The 24,983-nt window shown below is 64.2% G+C and overlaps 2 protein-coding genes across 2 annotated transcripts; one reads left to right on the top strand and one right to left on the bottom strand.

Annotated features, from left to right (window-relative positions):
- Nucleotides 1–2,368: 2,368 nt before the first annotated feature.
- Nucleotides 2,369–5,477, top strand: GNAT1 (G protein subunit alpha transducin 1; the record flags this gene model as incomplete). Its single annotated transcript, XM_082321496.1, has 8 exons — nt 2,369–2,474; nt 3,655–3,697; nt 3,980–4,121; nt 4,198–4,355; nt 4,436–4,564; nt 4,652–4,781; nt 4,877–5,030; nt 5,287–5,477. The coding sequence occupies 8 exons, from the start codon at nt 2,369–2,371 to the stop codon at nt 5,475–5,477; spliced, it is 1,053 nt and encodes a 350-aa protein (XP_082177622.1).
- Nucleotides 5,478–6,978: 1,501 nt separating this feature from the next.
- Nucleotides 6,979–22,923, bottom strand: GNAI2 (G protein subunit alpha i2). The gene is made up of 9 exons (XM_082322087.1): nt 22,759–22,923; nt 13,691–13,733; nt 13,369–13,510; nt 12,828–12,988; nt 10,228–10,356; nt 8,987–9,116; nt 8,595–8,748; nt 8,001–8,208; nt 6,979–7,850 (listed from the first exon to the last, which is right to left on the bottom strand). Exons 1-8 carry the CDS (start codon nt 22,874–22,876, stop codon nt 8,018–8,020), a joined length of 1,068 nt encoding a protein of 355 aa, XP_082178213.1. The 5' UTR covers nt 22,877–22,923; the 3' UTR covers nt 6,979–7,850; nt 8,001–8,017.
- Between the last annotated feature and the right edge of the window lie 2,060 nt (nt 22,924–24,983).

The raw sequence follows: 24,983 nt of genomic DNA, 5'->3' as shown, positions 1-24,983 counted from the left end.
GCAGCTGGGGGCACCCCCAAATAAACACTGGCTTTGGGATGGATGCGGGCGCCTGCGTGTGCTCTGTCGGGGATGGGGAGTGGGCAGCTGGGGGCTGCACTGCTGCCTGGCCCCATCACGTAATCCCCTTGGCTCTGCCCCTGAGCCCTGGCAGGGGTGCGGAGGGCTGGGGCAGGCAGGGAGCACGGAGCCCCTAGGGGAGAACTGGCAACACTGGGAAGCTGGGGGCACTGGGTGCTGGGGGGCAGGCACTGGGCAGGACAGGGGGCACAGGGAGATGGCAGTACTGGGTGGTGTTGCCTGGGTGTTAGGGGTACGCTGGGCTGGGCTAGCAGCCAGTACTGGGTGTTACTGGAGGCACTGGGAGCACTCAGAGTCAGTATTGGGGGCAGTGGGGGAAGTACTGGAGCACTAGGATTTGGTACTGGGAGCTGGTATTTGGTGGTACTGGGGGCATGGGGTGGGGGGGGGACTCTACAGGGACACTGGAGGTGGTAGTGGGCAATACTGGCCTGTACTGGGAGCACTTTGGTCGGTACAGGGGGCAATGAGGGTGATACTGGGCTCCTCTGGGCAGTCCTGGGAGGCACTGGGGTCAGTACTGGGAGGTTCTGGGCTATACTGGGGGTGGTACTGGGGACACTGGAGGTTGGTACTGGGTGGTACTGGGAGCACTAGTGGAGCTCAGAGCCAGGACTGGAAGCACCAGGAGAAGTACTGGGGAATTAGGATTTGGTACTGGGAGCCGGTACTTGGTGGTACTGGGAGCACGGAGTTGGGGAGTGGTAATGGGCTCCATAGTGGGCGATACTGGGCTGTACTGGGGGCACTCTGGTCGGTACTGGGGCAATGGAGGTGGTAGTGGGCTCCTCTGGGCAGTCCCGAGAGGCCCTGGGGTCGGTGCTGGGAGGTTCTGGGCTATACTGGGGGCAGTACTGGGCACACTGGGGGCGGTGGAGGGCTGTGCAGGGGGCGCTGGGCTGGACTGGGAGCTGTGCTGGCTCCTTCCGCCCCCTGGCGGCCGAACGCGGCGCTGCAGGAGCCCGGCGTTGCGGGGTGGCACTGGGGACAGCGGGGGGGCTGGGGACGTGGGGGCACTGGGCTCTGCTGGGGACACCTGGGGGAGTCCTGGCAGGGCCTGGGGACACTAGGGACGGGAGCGTGGCGACACAGAGGGGTTACTGGCATGTCCCTGGGGACGCTAAGTCTTACTGGGGTGGCCAAGATGGCAATGGGGGCACTGGGGTCACGGGAGGGGGGGACTGGTGGCCTGAGGACACTGGGGAGGGGCGCTGATGGCCTGGGGACATTGGGGGGGGGGGTGTTACTGCTGTTGGTATGGGAGCACGGGAGTGGCACTGGGGTGTGCCTGGATGTTGGGCAGGAGCTTTGGGGGGGGAGGGTGTGTCTTGAAGATACTGGGGGTTACTGGGATTGCCTGGGGACACTGGGGGATACTAGGATTTCTCCTTGGGATACTGGGGAGTGTTACTGGGGAGGGGCTTGGAGACCCTGGGGAGGGTACTTGGGTGTCCCTGAGGACATTGTGCAGGTGTTGCTGGAGGGGCCTGGGGATGCCCCGGGGGGTTGATACCGGGCTGGCCTGGTGACACTGGGAGTGTACTTGTGGATGGCTGGAAACACTAAGGAGTGCACCTGGGGGGGCCTGGGGACATTGGTGGAGGGTCCTGGGGACACAGGGTGGAGTGACTGGGGCTGGCATTGAATCACTGGGGGGAGGTGCCCCTGGGGAGGCTGAGCATAGGGACCTGGGGATACTGGGACGGCTTACTGGGGGGGCTGTGGGCACTGGTCCAGAGCAGGGGGGGATGACCAGCATGAGCTGGGGACAATGGGGACATTTCCACCCACTGTCCCCTCCCTTGCCAGACCCCATCAGAGCCCCCCAGCTCCAGCCTCCCCGGGGTCCACAGCAGAGCCAGAGCTGGGTGGGGGTCCCACGTCCCTGGGGGTGGCTGGGTCACTGTCCCCAGCCCCAGGGCAGGGGCAAAGTGGGGGGATGGCCAGCCTTGGGCCCCCCCCAGCAGAAGCGCTGACGCCAGGAGCCGCAGGATTGCTGAGCTCAGCCTGCTGCAGATTTAAGGGGGTTTATCTGGGGAGGGCGGGGGGCAGGCCAGGCTTAAGCCACGGGTGCTGAGCGCAGCACCCCGCCGGGTGGCCCCCTGGGACCTTGGCCCCGTCCTTGGCCCACATTGGGTGGGCGGCGGCGGCGGCAGCGGGGCAGTGAGCGGCGGGCGCAGCGGGCACAGGGAGGCGAGCGCTGGAGACGGCGGGGGGCTGGAGCTCGTTGCCCATCCTGGTGCTGACCTCCAAGGAGCGGGTGAGCCGCAGGGCCGCAGGGCCAAGGATGGGCGCCGGGGCCAGCGCTGAAGAGAAGCACTCTCGCGAGCTGGAGAAGAAGCTCAAGGAGGACGCTGAGAAGGATGCCAGGACCGTCAAGCTGCTGCTGCTGGGTATGGGGGGGACACCCTGGGGAGATACCTATCCTTTGTGCCTCTCACCCCAACAGCCCCCCCAAACCCAACCAGCCCACCCAATGTTCCCCTGGCCCCCAGATGCACCCCCAAACCCAACCAGTCCACCCCAACAGCCCACCCAATGTTTCTCTGACTCCCCCAGCACCCCTAAAACCAACCAGCCCACCCCAACAGCACACCCATTCCCAGGCAGCCCTAAACCCAACCTGCCCACCTCAACAGCCCACCCAATGCTTTTCTGATGCCCCCAGCACCCCTAAACCCAATCAGCCCACCACCAGCCTCCCACTCCCAGGCACCCCTAAAACCAACCAACCCACCCACCCAAAGTGTCCGTGATCTCCCCTAAACCCAACCAGCCCAGCCCAACAGCCCCCTGCTCCTAAACACCCCTAAACCCAACCAGCCCAGCCCGATAGCCCCCCATTCCCAGGCTCCCCCCAACCAGCTCATCTCAACAACTTACCCAACAGTCCCCCACTCCCTGCTAGGCACCCTTAACCCAACAACCGACCTCAACAGCCCACCCCAAGAGCCCCCGGTTTCCAGGCCCTGCCCAAACCCAACCAATCCATCTCAAGAGCCTTCACCAATACCACCTATGAGCACCCCACCCTGGCAGCCCCCTGCCACCCCATCCTCCCAGGCACCCTCAGGCACCCCTGTGCAGCCCACACCACCACCCCTGTGCCCAGCCCTGGGGTCTGTCCCTGCGGCCCCCCAACACTGCAGGTCCATCCCAGTTCCTCCCAGCTGCCCCAGTGGTGCCTGAGGACTGGGATGCTCTGGACATGGGACCATGGGTGCCATTGCTGTCCTCCCATCCCAGCCCAGGGCATGTCCTCCTGTGCTGCCACAGGCTTGGGGCATCAGGTGGTGGGTGGCGGGGTTGCGATGCTACCATGTCCCCTACCCCTCCCCTGGATCCCCAAGCATGTCTCCGGCTGAGCCGCCGCAGATCCCATTAGCCACAGTGGCTCAGCCCAACCTTAATGCCCACTGGCACCAGGCTATAATCCCCCTGCCCTGTGCCGCAGACCTGGCACAGCCACCAGTGTCCCCTGGCTGTGCAAGGGGTCCCAAGGGGCCAGCGCGGGGCGCAGCCGGGGGTACCCACAGCACAGGCACAGCCGTGACCTGTGTTTTGTCCCCGCAGGAGCAGGGGAGTCGGGGAAGAGCACCATCGTCAAGCAGATGAAGTAAGTGGCAGGGTGACGCCTGGCCATGCCCTACTGCGCCACATGGCTGCCCCACGCTGCAGCCACAGGGTGCCCCGTCCCACCGTGCGTGGCTCTGCCCCACACCACAGCCATGGCTGTGCACCCATCCCTTAGTGCTTGGCTCAGCCCCACGGCGCCCAGCTCAGCCCAACACCACAGTCATGGGTGCCCTCACCCCACATCTCAGCCCCATGCTGCACCCACGGGTGCCTCCCCACCCCATGTTGCCCAGCTCAGCCCCGTGCCCCCCTCCCCGGCCAGGATCATCCACCAGGATGGTTACTCGCTGGAAGAATGCCTGGAGTTCATCGCAATCATCTATAGCAACACGCTCCAGTCCATGCTGGCCATTGTGCGGGCCATGACCACCCTCAACATCCAGTACGGGGACTCGGCTCGACAGGTGAGGGGCACCCCACACCAGGCAGGAGGGGGGTCTCTCCAGCCTCCCAGCCCTGCTGAGCCCCTCTCCCTCGTAGGACGATGCCCGCAAGCTGCTGCACCTCTCGGACACCATTGAGGAGGGCACCATGCCCAAGGAGATGTCAGACATCATTGGGCGGCTCTGGAAGGACACGGGCATCCAAGCCTGCTTTGACCGCGCCTCCGAGTACCAGCTCAACGACTCAGCAGGCTAGTACGTGAGGTGGGGGGGTCTGGGCAGGGGGGGTCTGGGGCTGCCAACCTGTGTCTCAAGCCTGCTGCGTGCCCGGCCAGCTACCTGTCAGACCTGGAGCGCCTGGTGACCCCTGGCTACGTCCCCACGGAGCAGGACGTGCTGCGCTCCCGTGTCAAGACCACCGGTATCATCGAGACCCAGTTCTCCTTCAAAGACCTCAACTTCAGGTGGGGGCCGAGCCTCTGGTGAGGGCTGGTGCCAGGGGGGTGGGCAGCGGGTGGGGGGGGTGCTGATGTGCCCCCCACCCTGCCCAGGATGTTCGACGTGGGCGGCCAGCGCTCGGAGCGGAAGAAGTGGATTCACTGCTTCGAGGGGGTGACCTGCATTATCTTCATCGCGGCCCTCAGCGCCTATGACATGGTCCTGGTGGAGGATGACGAAGTGGTGAGGAAGGCTCCCAGGGCACACAACCCCCTCTCTTCATCCCCATCACAACGTGGGGGTTGCCGTGGGGCTGATGGGGCTGTGTCCCTCCACAGAACCGCATGCACGAGAGCCTGCACCTCTTCAACAGCATCTGTAACCACCGCTACTTCGCCACCACCTCCATCGTCCTCTTCCTCAACAAGAAGGACGTCTTCCTGGAGAAGATCAAGAAGGCCCACCTCAGCATCTGCTTCCCCGACTACGACGGTGAGGGTGGCAGCGGCTCGCCCAGCGGGTGCAGGCGGGTGGTGGTGGGTGGCGGTGAAGGGGTGGGTGCCAGCACCCTGCAGCAGCCACCCACCAGGTGTCCTCAGCACCCCGCGCAGGCCATGCTGCACTAGCGTTGCTCACGGATCAAGCAAGGTTTGCCCACCCGGGGGAGCGCTGGGTGACACTGGGCCAGCACCCATGGGGGGACACACACCAGCCCAGGAGGGGACCCCGCTGACTGCCACGCCACCAGGTCCCAACACCTATGAGGATGCGGGCAACTACATCAAGCTGCAGTTCCTGGAGCTGAACATGAGGCGGGACGTGAAGGAGATCTACTCCCACATGACCTGCGCCACCGATACCGAGAACGTCAAGTTCGTCTTCGACGCCGTCACTGACATCATCATCAAGGAGAACCTCAAGGACTGCGGGCTCTTCTGAGCCCCAGCCCCAGCGCCCCCTCCCCAGCCCGGGCGTCCCCCTCCCCTGGGGCCCAGCCCCACCACTGCGCCCACCCCATCTGCACAACCATCTCCACCTCCTCCAGACCCCCAGGATTTGACCCGCTCAACCCCAGAGCCACCCCTGAGTGGGGGCCATGGCCCCACTCCCCCTCCCTGCCAGCCCTCTCACCAGCCAGCACTGCGGGGCACCTGATGCCACTGGGTGCTGGGGGTCCCTGCGGCTCCAACTGCTGGGGGACACTGGGTGACCCTGGGTGCTGCAGGGTGCTGGATGTCCCTGGTACCCTTGGAGCTGGGGGTCTCTGGGTACCCCTTGAAGCTGGGGGGTGCTGGGGGGGTCCCTTGGGGTGCTGCAGGGTGCTGGGGGTCCCTGGTAGCTCAGTGGTGCTGGGGGGCCCTTGGGCACTGAAGGATGCTGAGGGTCCCTGAGTGCCCTATGGAGCTGAGGGGTGCTGGGTGGTCCTGGGGGTCCCTGAGTGCCCTTTGGAACTGAGGGGTGGGGGGGGGTGGGGGTCCCTTGGGCGCTGAGGGTTCCTGGGTACCCCTTGGAGCTGGGGGGTACTGGGGGTCCCTTGGGTGCTGAGGGTCCCTGGGTACCCTTTGGAGCTGGGGATGCTGGGCAGTCTCCAGGAACCCCTTGGAGCTGAGGGGTGCTGGGGGTCCCTGGATGACCCTTGGTGCTGGGAAGGCTGGGGGTCTTTGGGTGCCCCTGGGTGCTGGGGTTCCCTTGGAGTGCTGCAGGTTGCCGGGGGTCCCTGGTACCCCTTGGAGCTGAGGGGTACTGGGAGGAACCCTGGGGTGCTGGGGGTCCTGGGTACCGTATGGAGCTGGGGGGTGCTGGGGGGTTCCTTGGGTGCTGCATATTGCTGGGGGTCCCTGGGTGCACCCTGGAGCTGAGGGGTGCTGGGGAGTGCTGGGGGTCCCTGGGTGCACCCTGGAGCTGAGGGGTGCTGGGAGTCTCCAGGAACCCCTTGGAGCTGGGGGCTGCTGGAGGGGTGGTCCCCTGGGTGCTGCAGCGTGCTGGGTGTCCATGGGTGCCCCCCTGGAGCTGGGGGTCCCCGTGGGCTGCTGGGTGCAAGGGATGCTAGATCTCCCTCAAGGCCACAGGTCACTGGGTACCCCCAGGCACTGGGTGCCAGGGCCCCCTGCGTGCCACCGTCCCCCTGATGCAGGGCCAGGGGGTGGCTGTGGCCTCCCAGCTCCTGAGCCAGCACCCCTGCGGGGGCCCAGCCCCCAGCAATGTGCCAGCTCCCTTCCTAGGGGTCCCACTGCTGCCCTCACCCCCCACACCCAGTGGACACTGCCGAGCCCCCGGGGTGATGCCAGCCCACCCCCTGTCCCTCTCCCACCCCTGGGGACCCCCCCAGCCCTCCCACAGAAGCGAAGCACCCACGCCCACCCCCGGGTCACGGAGGGGGGTCGGTATATACTTTTTCCCCTCTTTTTTTTTTTTTTTCTCCTTTCTACATTTTATTATTTCAAACCCTGTGAACAATTCGGTAAAACATCCTGTGGGAAAAGCGAGGGCGCGGGCACCAGCTGAGGGGACCCCCCCCACCAGCCCGGGCTGGTGGGGGGGGGCAGCAGGGGCCGCTCTGTACAGCAGGCTCTCCTCGCCCAACGCAACAGCTAGCCCTACAAAACTAGGCTTAGAAAGGGGGGGGGGAGATACAGGCAGCGGGCAGCACCCCCTGCCCGCCCTCCTGCCCAGCCGCTGCCCGTCCCTCTGGGTGGTAGGAGCAGGGGGCAGCAAGGCAGGGTGGGGTGCGGACCCCCCCCAAGGCACACGGTCAGGGGGTGGGCTGGCCATGGAGGACGCCGCCACCACGTAGCACTCAATGCTTTTAAATAGTTTGGTAAAAAGGTTTCTTTAAAAAGCAACCTCGACCCAGCCGGTGTGGTGTATTTTTTTGCGCAGTTTTGGGTTTTGGGTTTTTTTTTTTTTTTCTTTTTTTCTTGTTTACTAAAAGGAATGTTGTCGGTTGTGTTTTCTGCCGGGTGGGCATCCCCAAGGGGACCCCCGTGCCCCCCCGTGCCAGCAACACTTGCAATGTAAACAGTGAGAGCGCCAGGGCTCGGGAGCGAATGAACAGCGGGGGCTGGAGGGGTTCGGGGGTTAAAAACCAAGATTAAAACCTCATTTTCCCCAGGAAGGCAGAAAGGCTGACGCCGGCGAGGAGGAGGAGGATGGCGGGGGGCGAGTGGGGGCAGCGTGGGGGACATGGGCCCTGCCCCCGCGCTGGCACACAAAAAGTCTCTTTATGGGGTGGGGGCAGAGGGTTGAAACCGAAGAGAAGCAGGAGTGGGGGGGGGCGGCACGGTCCTTCCTTCGCCGGCACGGCCGGGGGTCCTAGGAGAGAGCAGGCAGTGAGCGGGTGGGGCACGGGCACCCCCTGCCAGCCTGCGCCACGGCAGGGACGGCTGGCAGTGCCCAGCGCCTCCCCGGAGGGTGCTCCATGGCCACCCCGTCTGGGGGGCCACCACCAGGACCACCACCCACCTGGGCAGCGCCAGCCCTCAGAAGAGCCCGCAGTCCTTCAGGTTGTTTTTGATGATGACGTCGGTGACAGCATCGAAGACGAACTGCACGTTCTTGGTGTCGGTGGCGCAGGTGAAGTGGGTATAGATCTCCTTGGTGTCCTTCCGCTTGTTCAGGTCCTCGAACTTGCTCTGGATGTAGCTGGCCGCTTCATCATACTTGTTGGCCCCTGAGGAGGAGGAGACGCTGGGCTGCCCCGTGGCCACCTGGTGACACCGGCACCCTTCTGCCACTGGCACCGAAGGGGTTTGGGCTCGGCTTGGCTCCCCATGCCACCGCAGTCGCTGCCCTGATGCCCAATTGATGCTCCCCAGGCACAGTGAGCCTGAGCTAAACCCCCCCAGAGCTGCTGCCCCTTGTCCCCCCATCTTCCCCCATCCCCTGGGGCATCCCAAACATCACCACACCGCACCTGCTGCCCCAACACACCACTCCCTGGGCACAGGAGAGCCAGGATCTCCATCCCCAGCATCTCCTGCTATGGTGTCTGGGCAAGGCACTGCCCGCTCCTCCTGCCAGGGGGACTGGGGAGGGCACCGAGGGACCCAGCGGTACCTGTGTACTCGGGGAAGCAAATGGTCAGGGGGCTGTGCACAATCTTCTCCTCAAAGAGGTCCTTCTTGTTGAGGAAGAGGATGATGGACGTGTCCGTGAACCACTTGTTGTTGCAGATGCTGTCGAACAGCTTCATGCTCTCATGCATCCGGTTCTGGCAGGGGAGATGGCAGCCTGAGCCGGGCAGGGACCCCCAGGCAGCGCCCGCCCCACTGCTGCCCAACCTGCTGCCCCCCCACCGCTCCTGCCTGCCTGGGCAGGGGATGCTGAGGGCCCTGCAAGGCTTGGGCCACGCTGGCCAGGGCACTGGTGGCCATGAGAGGAGGGGGTGCTCCCCTGGCCCCCCCAAGGAGGGGACAGCTCACAGCACCAGCTCCATCCCCCCAACTCACCATCTCCTCGTCTTCAGCCAGCACCAGGTCGTAGGCGCTCAGGGCCACGCAGAAAATGATGGCCGTCACCCCCTCGAAGCAGTGGATCCACTTCTTCCGCTCCGAGCGCTGGCCACCCACGTCGAACATCCTGGGCAGGGAGGCAGCATGGTGGTGGGCGGCAGCTCCCGGCCCCACCGCCCTCGTCCCACTCCCTGCCTCAGTTTCCCCGGCTGCTCAGAGCAGGAGCTGCACCAGGAAAAGGCACTGGGGTGGGCAGAGCGCAGTGCCTCTGCCCCAGGGGTTTTGCTGGTGCCATGGATCTGCCCCAGCACACACTGCCCATCCCAGGTGGTGTCCGGGCTTATTTTCCAGCTGCAGCAAATCCCCACTATGAGCCAGGGCAGGATCAGGCCGCCTTTCCCAGACTGTGTCAGCACCATGCTCCCTGAAGCCAGGCTCCAGGAGATGCTCTCGAAGACCTGCTCTGGAGTAGGCACTGCAGGGTTTTGCCAGAGATCTTGGACCAAGGGGAGCTGCGGTGCCTGGCCGAGTGGCTCGGGGCTGAGGTTGATCCTGGTGCACCGTGTGCCTCTCCCGCTACAGGCAGCAGAGGATGCCCTGCCTCCATGGAGGAGAGCCCAGCAAGCAGCGCCACGTCCACCGCCAGCCGCTTGGCTGGCAGGAAGGCTTCCAAAGCACGGCCCTGGCAATGTGCAACCAAGCACCGCCATCCCACCAGGGGGGCACAGGGGTCCCTGCGAGCCCCCCGCACTCGGGGAGGACCCCAGCAGATCTTTCTGCCAGCAGCTCCGTTGTCAAGTGACTAAATCCCCCGGGATGTGCGCGATGCCAGCTTTTTGCCTCAGAAACCGGAGCCCTGACTATTTCCCATGGGTTTTTGGCGGAAAGTAATGCCAGGCTGCCAATGGGCAGCAGCGCCAGTTCCCGACCCCGAGACCCCCGGCTCCCGCCCAGCGCCCTTCCCGCAGCGGAAGCGGCGTCACGGCACCCGGAGACGCCTTCCCCCTTCCTCTCCTCGCCAGAGGCTGGATCCGCCCCCGGGCTGAGCCCTGCGAGGCGTTTTTGAGGCTGCTCCAGCTATTTCGGCGGTTTCCGCTCTTTCTGAGGCAGCAGCTCCCGCCATGAGCAAAGCCAGGGGGGCTTGGCATGTGCAGCGTGCAAGCAGGATCCAGCCCGGCACGGGGAGGAAGGTTTTTTTTTTCCCTTGGAAAAGGCAAAAGGGAAAGGGTTGGACGTACTTGAAGTGCAGGTCCTTGAAGGTGAAATGGGTCTCTACGATGCCAGTTGTCTTCACCCTGGTGCGCAGCACGTCCTGCTGGGTGGGGATGTAGTCGGCACGGGCTATCCTCTCCAGGTCGTTCAGGTAGCTGGGGAGGGAGCAGAAAGGTGCTGTAGAAGCTGGACTGTGGGGTACAACCCACCCAAATCGCATGGGGCATCCCCACACCGACTCAGGGTCCCCTGCCCACATCCCAGCACCATCCATTCGGGGTGGGCAGCGCCAAGCCCAGCAGCACAGCAGAGCCCATCCGCATCCCAGGGTCACCCCGCCACCCTGCCAGACACCGGCACGGCAGGACTGCCAGCAGGCAGGACGGCCAGCTGCTGGGATGGCAAGGGGACGCACGGGAACGAGGGCTCGGGGGGTAGCGTGCTGGCACCGGGGTCCGGGCAGGGGACTCAGCCAGGGCTGGGGGGCTCCCCCCGTTCCCCCGGCCCGTTCGCACAGGGGAAACGGCAAGAGGAAAGTATTCACTGCTATGGCAACCGGCCACAGCGCTGGCGGAAACAATCGATGGCGCCGTGCCATTTATAGTCAAAAAACACAAAGGGCTGGCGTCCTGGGAGGAAGCAGGAGGCGGGCGGCCGGAGGGATGGGGAGCAGCATGGTCGGGGGGGCTGCTGCCCACCCCAAGCCCCCCAGGGTGGCATCGCCTGCCCTGCTGCCTGCCTGGCCCTGCCAGACCCCAGCTCCCGGCAGCGGTGGCAGCTCAGCTGGTCCCCGCGGCTGCTTAGGGACCGAGGGATCCCAAGGGGATCAAGGCGGGTTTCAATTTCTCCAGCTCACGTTGCTTTAATTGGGTTATTATAAACGGGCTCCTTTAAGCAAATTAGGCTTGCCCTAATTAAGGCCTTTGCAGTCCCGTAATCTGGTGAAAGCCAGATTACGGCTCGCGAGGCCACAGGGATCCCTGGCTCTGATGGCAGCGTGGCCACTTGCCAGCTCCTCGGAAGCCAGAGCTGTGGGTGCCCCGGGACCCTGCTGCGGGCATGAGGGTGGGGAGGCCGGGACGCCGACGCTGCGGAGCAGCTCGAAAACAGCCGGAAACGCACGCAGCCTCCGGCTGACAAAAAAACAGGAAACACCGCGGCAGGGCCGTGCACGGCGCCAGCAGCACTCGGACCTCGCGCCCAGCCCTGGGGTGCTGGCGAGTGCCCGCCCCAGCACCCCAAGCTCCTGGCACCCCCAGGGGCTGCAGAGGAGGAGGCTGGGGGCTGCTGCAGAGGGCTGGGGTGCTGGCAGGCTGCAGTGCAGGCAGGCTGCATGCCTGGCACAGCACGGGGCTCCTCATCGCCAGGTTGCCCTGTGCCGGCGGCACTGTGGGCGCAGCACCATCCCCGTGGGGATGGATGGGGCATCAGCTACTGCACCGGCATCTCCACAGGGCTGGAGAAAGGCTAGAGCAGCAGCTCAAGGGGGCTCCTAATTAATACTTGTCCAATCCCTGTAATGTGCCAAACGCCCCATAAATGCACTTACGGCAATACTTGATTTGCATACACTTTGCAGATGTATTTGCTCAAACTGTGCGTGCGAGCTGCCAGGCACCTGCCGGGTCTCCTGTGCCTCCAAACCAGCACCCACAGCACAACGTGGCACTGCCAGGAAAATGCTGGCGCTGGCTGGGGAGCGATGGGGCTGAGTGGGACAGGGGCCGGGGAGGGCGGGCGGGTGCTGGGCAGGAGGAAGCGAAAGCCCTGGGTGCCGGAGGAAAGCGCCGACAGGAGCTTCTCTGCGGTCAGCGCTTGCCGGGAGCTTTCCTGCAACCTCTTCCCCGCTGTGACCTCAGTGCAGAAGAGGGACCCACCGGTGCCGAGCAGGAGGGGGCGGCTGGGCTGGCACGCAGGGGGACTAAGCAGCCCCTAGGATGGCGGCGAGTCCCAAGGGTGCTCAATCCCCGGTGGGGCCAGCCTTGGCAGGGGCTTCCTGGCACACGACGAGGTCCCCCCGGCCCTGCTTTACCACGAGAGGTCTGGGCAGAGAGGGCAGGAGGGCACCGTGAGAGCTGAATGCAGCCTCGGCCGCACCACCCTCTCCAGCAATCATACTTTAGGCGGATTAACTTATTTATTAAATCTCTTCAGGGATAAACCCAACCAGATGCAGGCAATTTATCTACCTAAACACTAGCTTGCTGGCTAATACACTAGTGTAATGCCAAGTCCTTCCATATAAACTCAATTAAAAAGAAAGAGAAAAGCCTCTCGTGCATCCTACTCATCCTGTTCAGACATAAGGGTCCCCAGTGCTTTCTTTGGGGCTTTTTCTTGCCTTCATGGCCCATGAAGGGCCATGAGGACGGGCAGGACCCTCGTGCCCCCCTCCTGGGGGATGCAGCACGCCGTCAGAGGAGGAAACAGCTTTCGAAACATCCGCCTTCCCAGTTCTGCTCCAGCTCAGCCCCAGCACTGGGCGGGAAGTGGCAGCACCAGCCCCCAAGCCTGGCAATGGGGAACAGCAGCCCCCGGGGGGGGATTTTCTGTTGCTCAAGAAAAGCAACGCGGCCCACAGGGCTCGGATCCAGCCCAGCTGCGGGAGAGGAGCAGGGGTACTCACTAGGCAGCGGAGTCGTTCAGCTGGTACTCGCGGGAGCGGTTAAAACAAGCCTGGACCCCATTGTCAGCCCACAGCCTCCGGATCACGTTGGCCAGGTCCTCTGGCATGATGCCCTGCTCCTCAGCAGTGCAGGAGAGTGCAAACAGCTGCCGAGCATCATCCTGCAGGGAAAAACCAGGGCTTGAGCATCAGCACGGGGTTATCGAAGCTTGCTCTGCCCCAAAGGACCTGCTGGAGCCCACCGTGTCCCACCCGGACAGCCAAGCAGGAGCTCCAACGGTGGACAGGGACAAGACCCAAGGAAAGCAGTGGGACCCCCACCCCTGCACCCGTCAGGGGCCAGGCCAGGGCAGGCCACCCATGGGTTATGCTTTGGGTCCCCCTGTCCTCATCGCCAAGGACAGGAGGTCACAGCCCACCACGGAGCAGATGGGCTTAGGCAGGGACACTTAATCCTGGTCCAGCTTTGGGCGCATCTGTTTTTGCCCCCCTGAGGGGCCCCCACCCCTGCCAGGCGCAGCGGGAGCAGGAGGGCACGCACCGCTCTGGAGGAGTCTCCAAAGTCAATCTGCAGGTTCCCCATCGCCTTGATGATGGCCATGATAGACTGGATGGTGTTGCTGTAGACCACAGCTTTGTACTGCCGGCACTCCTCCTCCGAGTAGCCATCCTCGTGGATAATCCTGGGGCAGGGGAGAGACACAGGCAAGGTCAGCCCTTTGCGGGGCACCCCGGGGTGCTGTCCCCCACCCATGCTCTGCAGCAACATCAATGGGGAGCTTTCCCCGGCCGCCACCAGTTTCAGAGCCCGTGGCTGAGGTCTGCACGGTGTCGGCCGCAGCGACGGTGCGGGGACCACTCACTTCATCTGTTTGACGATGGTGCTCTTCCCAGACTCGCCAGCACCTGTGGAGAAACAAGAAGGGGGGATGAGCAGTGAGCTGCTGCCCAAAGCCGGGGACCCCAACCCTACTGGGACCCCCTCTCAGCCCAGGGAGGGAGGGTGGTGGGCGCCTCAGCCATCGGAGAAGAGCTCCCGGTGTTGGCCGGAGCAGATGCTTGGATGGGCACCGGGAATGTTAGGGCCAAGAAAGAGGGAGGAAAAGGGGAGCCTGGGGGGAACCTTGCAATAGCTCCCAGGAGCAGAAATGACCCCTGCTCTGGGCCAGGAAAATGGCATCAATGCACTAACATTTTCCCTGCAGTCCCAGTGTACCGCAGCCAAGACAACTGGCAGCCCCGGCTTCGGCTGAGCTTGGGGACGCCCTGCGATGGCGGGCTAAGCCCTGCCCATCACCTGCCATCCCAGCTCCAGGCAGAGCCTGAGCTTAGCTGCAACATCCCACATCCCTATTGTGCCAGGGGACAATGGAGCGCCAGCCTCGCCGTGTGCCCACGGCTGGAGCCGGCAGCTGCCAGGATGCGGTGATGCTCGTGCCACCAGGTATGGGCAGGGGGCCGGGCACCTGAAACTGAGCACCCCGGGGAACTCGGGAAGAAGCTGCCGCCTCCGCCAGCCAGCTTGAGCAGCTCCCGCGGGATCAGCCGCCTCCAGGTTGCTTTTTAAATAGCGCGCACTTTCCAGCCTGCCAGGTCCCGCACCCCAGCCAGGCTGCGGAGGCAGCTGCCAGCAGGGAAAGCTTTTGCGGTGGGTTTATTTTTTAGCATCCAAACACAGGATGCCAGGGGTTCAGAGGGAATGGCCGGGACCCCCTCTGCCACCCCGTCCCCCGTGGGGACATGACCCCCACGCAGGCGACAGGCAGCTCCCGGCCCAGCCCTCCCTCCACAGGCTGGGAGTGGGGAAGGAGCGGAGTCACCCCAGCTGCAAGAAAGGGGAAGCTCAAAGGGGAAGCTGAAAGGGATGGCGCAGGTCCCTTGTCCCCTCCCCGGGCAGGGAGTTCCACCGAGATGAATGAGCGCCTGGCTCGCCTCACCCCAGGACCCCCAGCAGGACAAGCCCCCTTCGGCCGGGGACCAGCGCGGTCCCTGCCTCCAGGTGCCAATCCCAGGAGATCCCACCGAGCTGAGCCCGTCCCTGCATCCTCTCCCATCCGTCTTGGGGGTCCCTCTGCCACTGCCCTCAGCCATGGAGCTGCCCTTATGGGGAGCCCCAAGCAGGCAGCGGCAGAGCTGTGCCAGCACGGCCACAGAGGGGGAAGAGAGATTACAGAGGAAGGGAAAAAAAAAAAATAAAAAAAAAAAAAAAAGGAGATTATGCTAAAATTAACTGGGAAAAACAGAGCCTGTCATGCCAGCTGAGACACAGCTGGAGCAAACGCCTTCTGCCCATGCCACCAGCACAAATGCAGCCTAAGTAATGGGCATGTACCCCCACGGACATCACCACGGGCACTACTCAGGGCATGGAGCCTCCCCGAGGTTGGGGCCGTATTGAGGCTATACAGACCCTATATTTACTGCTACTACGACCCTGCTCCACAGTTTCCACACTATATATATATATATATATATATATATTCAGCCTTGCTCATCCCCGAGCTGAGCATGGGGCACGGCAGGGGCTCCCCGGCGCTGCGGGCCCAGCCTCCGCCGCGCCCTCAGGATGCTGACGCGGCACCCGGCACAGCCCGGCCAGCCCTGCCGGGCCGGCGTTCGTGGTCAGTGCTGGCAACTCCTGCCCAGAGCTGGGAGCAGCAGAGGGAAGGACTTAGCGTATCCCTTCATTTTTTCCATTAAATATATCTGATTTCTGGCAACGCCGCCCCGTACCGCCAGGCTTGGCAGCCAGGGCCGGCTACATTCACCATGTCCTTCCCCAGCGGGTGCCCGGACAGGGAAACTGAGGCACACAGCAAGAAAGGACCCTCCTTATAAGAATCTCTGGGGCAAGGTGCCAGACAGTCATCCCCCAGCCTCCTGCTCTGCCTGACCCTGCCTGCCATTTGCTCCTTGCCTGGGAGGGAGCAACCCCCCCGGGACCTCCTGCCCGCTCCCGGCAGGGCAGCAGTCTCCGGCAGCTGCCAAAGCCGGCCATTTCCCTCACGGCTCCTGGCTCCTTCCCCACAGGCTGCAGAAGGCAGCCATGCCATTGGCCCCCATTCCAAACTAGCACCTCCGCTCACCGCCGGGAGCTTGCCCAGCACGAGAGCCCGCGCGTTTGCGGCAAGCAGAAATTCAGGCCCAAATAAATAACATCCCCCGACTGCCCCGCCAGAGCCCAGAAGGAAACCAGGGAGGCAGCAATTAGCATGTGTCGTCCCCCCCCAATTTCCCTTTCGAACCACCGCCTTTGCCTAACGAAGGAGCCAGGTAGTTGCTGGGGAAGCTGCGTGCTTCCCCGCACCATGCCACCCCCAGCATCTGCCAGGGCCCGACGGGTGCCCCAGCACCCGCGACCCCCAGCCAGCCAAGGGCAGGGGGACCCTTACCGGCCCCCTCCAGGCGAGCACAGCAGAGGGGAAGGGCTTCCAATCCCCGGAAAACCCCGGCTGCCGTCCATTCAGCCCCAAAACAATCCCCGGGCAGGGCGCCAGCTTCCACCCTCCTGCCCACACCAGGCAGGAGGCAGGGGCTTCGTGTCCCGGGCAGCGCTCGTTCCCAGAGCAGTGCCTGTCAAAAATAGGAGGAGAGCTCTCTCTCAGGCTGATTTCCCCCTTTTTTTATTAAAAATAATCTTCAAAAATTTAAAATAAACAAGTAGCTGCCTAGCTCCAAAATGTCCCGTTAATCCACCAGCAAAAAATTTATTTAGCTGACATATATTTTGCAGCCCGTGATTTAAGATGCTTTCTGGCCAGCATATATTTAATGCCATATATTTAAGGAGCTGGTCACAGGTTTCGGGGTCCACCTCACCCCACATCGCTGAGAGGGGATTTTCCATCTTGCCGCAGAGCACCATCCTGTTTTATGCCTCCAAATATCCAGGTGTGGATGGAAGCAATGCACAGCTGGAAAATTTTCCTTATTATGAGGGAGAAGCTGGAATTCAATCTGCCAGTGGGTCCAGAGCCATCCCCATCCCCAGCACCCGGAGCCCCGTCCCCAGCCACTGTGGCGGCAAGTTTTCCTGGCCCGGCAAACAGCAGCTATTATTTGAGCGTGGATTTACTGATGGCTTTTCCTATTGGACAAACCCGCCGATCTGCTTCCCTGCAGGACAGATGGAGAGCCAGACAGAGGGACTGCTGCAGAGCCCACCCCCCTCAGCACCTGTGGGGTCCCCGCCATCAAACAGGACTTTCAAAGGTGTGCATTAAAAGCAAAGTTATGCTAAAGACTCAAAAAATAATAATAAAAAGAGATTCCCCTCGACATTTTCCTTCCTACCCAAAATAGATGGAAAATTGCTGTAAAAATAATCACGTTTTTTTAAAACCCCACAGCGACACAGGGCGTTTTTCCCAGGGGCCGTCCCATTCCAGCACAGGGCTGGCCACTTCCCAGGAGGAGCCCGCGCGTTGGCAGCTAGTGGGATGCTGCATCCCAAGCAGGACCCCAAGAAACTGGGGGGCACCAGGAAGGCGCAGACCCCCCTGTCCAAGGCAGTCGATGGAGACGTGGCTCAGCCCGGCAAAAAAAGCACAAAAATAAATAAAACAGAAATAAATCAGCAGCGGGAAGGACATTCGGAGCACACGGGGAAGGAGGAGCTGGGGACACTTTCTTGGGGGGAGCACAGCAAACGCACCCCTGGTACTGACAACGGCCATCGGTGTTGGCAAGCTGGACAAAACTATCCTTGTGCCGGGCTTTTTCCAGGAATCCTGGAACTTTGCTGCTCTGTTTCTACCCCTGCCGTAGCCGCAGCCATCCCTCTCCCCCTCCTCTGTCACCAGCCGCCTCCGTGCCCTTGCCCCCCACACCAGCTCTGCCAGCACTGAGGCAGCTGGGGACGAGCCCCCGCATGGCTCAGCAGCGAGCTGCCCCCTCCTCCCAGACACATTTGGGGTCACTAGCATCAATTTTGGGGCTTAACCCTAGAAAAGGGGGTTTCTGAAGACCATCACCCACCGTGCACCCCCAGCTGCTCCAGACACGGGGACACCACGATGCTCCCTGCATTCCCCGCTCCAAACACCCGGGGCGGCTCCGGTGCAGCCCGTGTCAGAGAGCTGCCCCCGGCAGTGCCAAGCCCCTGCGCCTGGGTGCCATCATCCCCTCCATCCCGCCCTGATGGGGTGGGGGCTTGCCTACTGGCACAGCTGGGATGCTGCCAGCACCCTGCTCCCCCCTGGGTTTTCTGCCAGTGGGGACGCAGGATTACTCAGCTCCCCCAGCTCCGGTGATTCAGCTGGCCTCCAGCCCGGAAACCCGCGCTCCGGCCCAGTGCGGAACAGGAAACCCGGCGGCTGCGGAGAGGCCAGGCCGGCCCTGGCTACAACAGCGGCGCTTGGGCACACCGCAATCCCGGCACCGGCACCCGCCAGCACCCACAGCCCTGGGCAGGCTCAGCCCACGGGAGACCTTCTTCTGTAAAGCTATATATTTAGGTAAAGCAATATATATGTGTGTGTGTGTGTGTGCGTGCGTGCACGCTTTTTAATATATATAAAAATCAGTTTATATATTGCTCCATACAAACAGGCAATACATGCATATACAAAAAAGAAATATATATATTTCTAAATATATAAAATATATTTCTAATGCATGCATGTAAAAATATATATAAAACACACACATATAAGCCTGCCACCTCTCCTGGGCAAAGCCTAAGCGCTCATCTCGGAGCAGAGGGCAGCTGCCTGCACCGGGGACATCACCAGCAGGGACACCAGGGTGACTCGTCCCAGGGCCTGGGTGCAGGGCTCCTTCCTCCTGTCCCATCCCAAGCCCAGCCACCAGCTCTGGGGGGCTGGATGTGGGGTCTCCCCGGATCTGACAGCATCGAGCTCTTCCCTGCTCCCCACCACTGCAACGCCTCCCGGTCCATGGCCAGAAACACCATAAGGGTCCCACCAGTGTTCCCACTGAAGGGGGGACCCAGTCCCCTCCCATCACCCCAGGCCGGGGCAGGAGGAGAGACAAAAACAAAACCCCAAGACAGGACGAAGTGCAGCAAACCCGGCCACTCATACGTAAGCCCAGGGCAGCGCTGGGGCAGCCTCTGAAAGTTGCAGCTGGTCCCTCCCTTCCTCTATTTTTATGCAAGCCCCCAAAACAAATATAAAGCTGCCGAGCCCTGCCCCAGCCGCCCTCACCCCGGCCACAGGGGCAGGATTTGGTACAGGCAGCTGCCTGCTTGACTTACCCCGGTGCGACCCAGCCCGGGTGGGGTGCAAGGGGAGCAACCTCGCCCTGGGGTTCGCACCTCCACCTAAACAGCACCGAAAACCACCGCCAGTGCCTTCCCCCGGCCCAGGCGCCTTCCCAGCCTCAAATGCCTCCCGAGCAGCTGAGAAATCCTTTTGCTTTCCTAATCCATCGAAGGAAGATAAGAAATTAGGGGCTTTGAGCTCGGTAACCGCTTGCCTGCCACTGATCCTGCACCCCCCTGGAGCATCCCGGCTCCTGCGGGCAGGGAGGTGGGCTGGGCAGGACCCGACTTCCACTGCTGCCCAGCAGAAACAGCCAGCGACTCCAGCGGTTTGAGCCCTGGCAATACCGAGGAGCTGGCGGCAGCACCGGAGCTGCCAGCAGTGCTGCCGTGCAGACTGGATGCTCCAGGTGCTTTCACGTGCCGATGGCAGCTCCCGGCCTCTCCCAGCACCAAAACCGTGGGAGGTTTCTGCTTTCCAGCAGCAGGGAGGGGGGATTGCTTCGTTAGGGATTTCTCCCCATCAGAGACCAGAGCTTCAAACCATCCGGCACGCAACGTATTTGACAGAGCCAGCAAACAGCAGAGGAAAACCTCCATGCAGCGGCAGGTGCTGCAGGCAGGAGTGGTGCTGTGCCCACGCCTGCGGTGCCGGGTGCCGCCGGGGGATCCTGCCTGCCCCCGCCGCACCAACTGCACACGTCCATCCCTCTCCATCCTGCCTGCCGCAGCGGAGGAAAGGCAGAAGTGGGCCCATGGCCGCACACTGGGCCAGGCACTCAGCTACGGCAGCTTCACCGGTCAGCCCCAAGCCCTCCGTGGTGCCAGTGGCCAGCTCGGCCCCACGCTCCCGCTGCCACTGCCGCACACCGAGACCGGTGCTCTCTACTCACACTGCGTCCTGCCCAGCTGCACCAGCAGCTCCAAGCCGTGGCTGTGGGATGGCACGAGTCGCCGGCAAAAACCACACGGTGCTTGGAAGAGGCCTCTCCTCTTTGTGCTGTGGGCTGATTCAGCACGAAGGGTGAAGCTATTTTTTTCCTTATTTTTTTTCCTCCCTAATTTCCCCCCCTATTTCTGGAGGACACAGGAGGGCTGCAGCCCCCAGGGAGGACCACAGAGCTCTGCCTTGCCGAGTGCGCCCAAGAGCCATAGTGCTCACCAAAAAGTGCTCGCCTGGGCTCACACAAGGCCCCAGTTCTCCTCAAAGCTTCCTCCAACCGTGGGGAAAAAGAAAAAAGTCATAGGAAGGGCAGGCAGCAGGGATGCCAGGAGCATCCCCCTGGCACCATGTCCCCACTTCGAGGGGTTCTTGCGGAGGAGGGGATGCTGTGAGCAGCAGCCCCCGCGGGGGGCAACACCAGCCCCACCTCCCCAGCTGCTCCCTGCCTGCTTGGGAGGATTTTCCGGCTGTGGCTCGGCTCGGAAACAGGCAGTAGTGACCCAAGGCTCCAGTGCTATTTACACCTGAACAGCTGTGAGGGGAAAAAAATAAACATTTTAAAAAAAAAAAAAAAAAAGAGCCGTTTTGCTCTATTTTTGGCTTTAGAAACCAGCTGAGATCAGAATGCCACTCATAAACCCTGGCCCCGGCAGAAGGGAGTGCGGCCATCCTCCTCCTCCTGCCTCCGCTTCGGCACAGAGCGGGACACGGGGAAAGCTGTGCCAGCCAGCCAGCCCATGCCGCAATCCTCGCCACCCAGCGAGCCCCCGCCACCCCTCGGTGATGCTCAGCGCCAGCCGGCCAGGCTCCCCCAGCCCGGGCACGCAGAGTTGACAGTACCGGGGGGATGCTGCCCATCCCGGCCGGTCCCCGGCGCCTCCCGGAGCCCTACGGAAAGGAGGTGCCAACCCCCCCCCGGCCGGCTGCACCCCCCGGCACCGTTATTTCACACCGGGCAGCAGTCCGAGAAGAGCCGAGCCAGCAGCAAGGCCTGGCGCGGGAGCAGCTTGCAGTGAAGGGGGGACCACGTGTTTCCCCAACAGCCTGCAAACCCCGTGGGGTTTCGCTCCGCCGGCACCCTCCCCTCCCCGGAAACAAGCGGGTCGGCGAGCTTGCACAACCGGCGAGCCCCCCCGCGATGGCGCAGACCCCCGCCCGGCCCCCCCCCAGGACAGGCCTCGCCGCCGGCACGGCTCACGCCAAGGCAAAAATAAAATAAAAATAAACCCCAAAAACCTAAGCGCTCTGTTAAACGAGCGTTTCAAGGCGTTAACTACGTATTTCTCAAGGCAGGCAGGGGTTGAGCAAATAAAGGGCTGCCGGATTTCGGCGTGACTTCCTGCTGCCGGCGGCTTCCTCTGCCAACGGCGACGAGCCGAAAGACATTTTCTGCCGGCGCTCCCCAGGCAGCGGCCGGGGATTTCTCCTCCTGTCCCAGGTCCCGCCACCCCACAGTGCCGTGGGAGCCCCCGCATCACACGCGGAGCGAGGCTCTCCCTGGGAATTTCGGAAAGGGAATAAAAACCCCAACTGGGAGTTATTAAAAAAAATATAAATTAAAATAAATAAGCAGCTGCCTTGCCCGCAGGCACAGGGCAGGTCTGTGAACGCCCACAGGAGCATCACCGGGGCGCTTTGAAGAGCGTAAGCGGCCCGTTATCGGTATGAAAATCGGGTATCCGTGGGGCAGAGCGCCCGCGGGCTGCACAGGGCCCTGCCCGCTGTGGGCAGCGCACGGGGCAGAGCCGGCTGCCCGAGCCCCCCATTCGCCCACAGAGAGGGGAGGGCAAAGGCGAGATCGAGGGGCTTGGGCCTGTCCCGATGCCCCGGCGAGGGGAGGTGCGGGGCAGCGGGTACCCATTGGCCCCGTTACCTTCACCCCAGCCGGCCTGGGGCCAGGGCGAGGGGAGTCCATGGAGGGGTCCCCCAGCACGGCTGGGCAGCCAGGGGTCCTGGGCAGGCAGGACGGGGTGCCCACCTTGCAGGGCCTCTGCTGGGGGGTCCCAGCCAGGAGGGTGGGGATGCCCCCACCTGCACCCCCAAGGGACAAGCCCAGGCTGGGCACCGCTGGGGCTGGGGGGACAGTACCGCAGCAGGGTGGGGCTCGCACTCCACTTCTGGGGGGAACCCCATGGCCTGGGGTGGGGCTGGCGCCCTCCTCCGGGGGGACACCCAAGGCTTACTGTAGGGCCAGCACCCCACTCCAGAGGGGATCCCCAAAGCCCGGGGTGGGGCTGGCACCCCACTCCGGGAGGGATCCCCAAAGCCGGGGGTATGGCCGGCTCCCCACTCCAGCAGGGATCCCCAAGGCCTGCTGCAGGGCCAGCATCCCACTCCTCAGGGGGGACCCGTGGGGCCTGGGATGGGCTCGACACCCCACTCCTGGGCGGCATCCCCAAAGCCTGGGGCACGGCCAGCATCCCACTCCTGGGGGGAACCCCAAGGCCTGCTGTGGGGTCAGCACCCCACTCCTGGGGGGAACCCGGAAGCCTGGGGGGGAGCGGGCACCCCGCTCCTGGGGGGGTCGATGGGGCCGACACCCCACTGGGGGGGACACACCCCGAAGCCTGGGCTGGGCCCAGCATCCCACTCCTGGGGGATCCCCGGGGCGGGGCCGGCAGCCCCGCGGGCTGGTACCCAGGCTCGCTCCGGGGCAGCGCGGGGCGGGGGCGGCGGGGCCGCCCGGTTCCGGCACGGCCGGGGGGTGGGGGGGGGGAACCCGGGGGGGTTCCGGAGGGGTCCGGGGGGGGTCCCGGGGGTCTCACCGAGCAGCAGCAGCTTCACCTCCCGCGCCGCCTTCTCGCCGTCCTCCCGCAGGTTCTTGTCGATCATGCGGGAGCGCTCGGCGGCCGCCTTGTCCTCGGCGCTCACGGTGCAGCCCATGGCGGCGGCGGCGGCGGCTGCCTGCGCGCGGCCGCGGCTCTGCCCTGCCCGGCCCTGCCCCGCCCCGCCCCGGGGCCGGGCCGGCGGCAGGGCGGGGCCGGGGGGCGGGGCCATGGGCCGGGGAGGGGAGGGCCGGGGAGGGGGCGGGGCTATGGGAAGGGAAGGGGCGGGGACATGGGGTGGGGCCCGGCGGACGGCAGGGCGGGGCCGGGGCAAGGCGGGAGGCGGGGCCGGACGCGAAGGGGCGGGGCCTCCGACGGCAGAGGGGGCGGGGCGTCATCCCTGAGTGGCGGGGGGGGCCCCCACGCGGCAGCTCCGGGTACCGGCGTGCGGTGTGCGCCGGGACCGGCGGGCGTGGGGCTGCAGTGTGCCCGGGACCGGCGGGCACTGGCCACGGTGTGCCGTGGGACCGGCGGGCATGGGCCGCGGCGTGCACCACGACAGGCAGGCATGGGGCCACAGCGTGCCCCAGGACGGGTGGGCACCAGCCACAGTGTGCCCCGGGACGGGCGGGGGGAGGGAGTTGGAGTCTGGGTGCTGGACTTCAGGGCTGGGGTCCTTTGGGTGCAGAGAGGTGGGTGCAGCCCCGGGGCCAGTGGTGTGGGGGGATGCTGCGTCTCAGGGCCGCCTTCTGTGGGGCCACGGTGTCACAGGGTGGTGGCTCAGCCCTCGGGGACCCGCCTGCCACGTTGCCGGAGGAGGAGGCAGCTCCTTGGTGGGTGCCAGGGCTGGGGGTGTCCGTGACAAGGGATGGGGCAGGATGGGACAGGGCAGGATGGGGCACCCAGCATCTCTCGCCCAGGGTGGGGGGTGCCCCTGGCGCTTGCCCCCCTCCCGGCTCCCAGGGCGGCTCCCTTGGGAACTGGACCCCCCACGCAGCCCGAGGAGGGTGCCCGGCTGTGCCAGCTGCCCCGCAGGCCTGGCCCGTGCCCAGGAAGCCACCCCAGCTCCATGCCAGCCCCGCGGCAGAGCCTCGCCGCCCGCCTGGGCCCCCCAGCCCCTCCTCACCCCCCCGAGCCGGCACCCACCACGCCGGGCGGGGGGTGGCGAGGGCTGCTCCGCTCTGGAAGCCGCCGTGCCAGGGGAAGGGGTGCAGCATCCTCCCACGCAGCCCAGCCGTGGGGGTCCATGGGACAGCACCCACGGGCTCAGCGTGGAGGGAGCAGGGCTGTTCCCGTGGGAGCGGGCCGCGGTGCTAACGAGCTGGCGCTGTGCCCGGGCCTGGGGCTGGCTGGAGTAAAGCCCCGTGCCCGTGGGCAGGGGGAGAGAGGGGCCCGGGGTGGGCTCACCCCCACTCCATGCCATGTCGTGGGAGAGGGCTGGGGGGCTTGGGGCTGCCCCGGGGGGGGGGGGGTACGGGATCCCACTCCCCAGGGGCCCAACTCCCACGGGAGTCCCCGTTCCCCCGGGGGTCCCGCTCCCCCGGGGTCCCGCGGCCCCGGGCCGGCCGCGCCCGGCGGGTTCTCCCGCGGGCCGGACCCGTGCGTGGGAGCGCAGCGCCCCCTCGCGCCCGCGGAGCCCTGCCCCACCCGCGTCCGTGTCCCCGTGGGCCCGCTGCCCCCGCGTCCCAGTGCCTGCCTCCCGGCGGGCGTCCCCCTGTGTGTGGCCGTGTCCATCTGTCCCGGTGGGTGCGTGGGAGCATCCCTATGGCCACGCTGTCCCCGTGCACGTCTGTGCATGCGCGTGCACTGATCCTGTGCGTGTGTCCGTATGTCCGTGCTGTCCCCATGTATGTCTGTGCATCCATGTCCACATGTCTGTGCTGCCCCCATATACGTCTGTGCATGCACATGCACTGATCCCGTGTGTGTCCATATGTCCGTGCTGTCCCCATGTATGTCTGTGCATGAGAACACTGACCCTGTGCACGCATGTCTGTATGTCCGTGCTGTCTCCATGTACGCCTATGCATCCACATGCACGTGTCTGTATGTCCGTGCTGTCCTGCTGTGCATCCACGTGCACTGACGCTGCACATATGTGCATGTCTGTCTGTGCTGTCCTGCTGTACACCTGTGCGTCTGCGTGCACTGACCCTGCGCATGCACGTCCATATATCCCTGCTGTCCCCACGTACGCCTGTGCATCCATGTACACGCGTGTCTGT

The sequence above is a fragment of the Platalea leucorodia genome, assembly GCF_965183815.1.
Source record: "Platalea leucorodia genome assembly, chromosome: 9".
NCBI classification, from domain to species: Eukaryota; Metazoa; Chordata; class Aves; order Pelecaniformes; family Threskiornithidae; genus Platalea; species Platalea leucorodia.
This window is presented reverse-complemented; position numbering and strand designations above follow the sequence as displayed.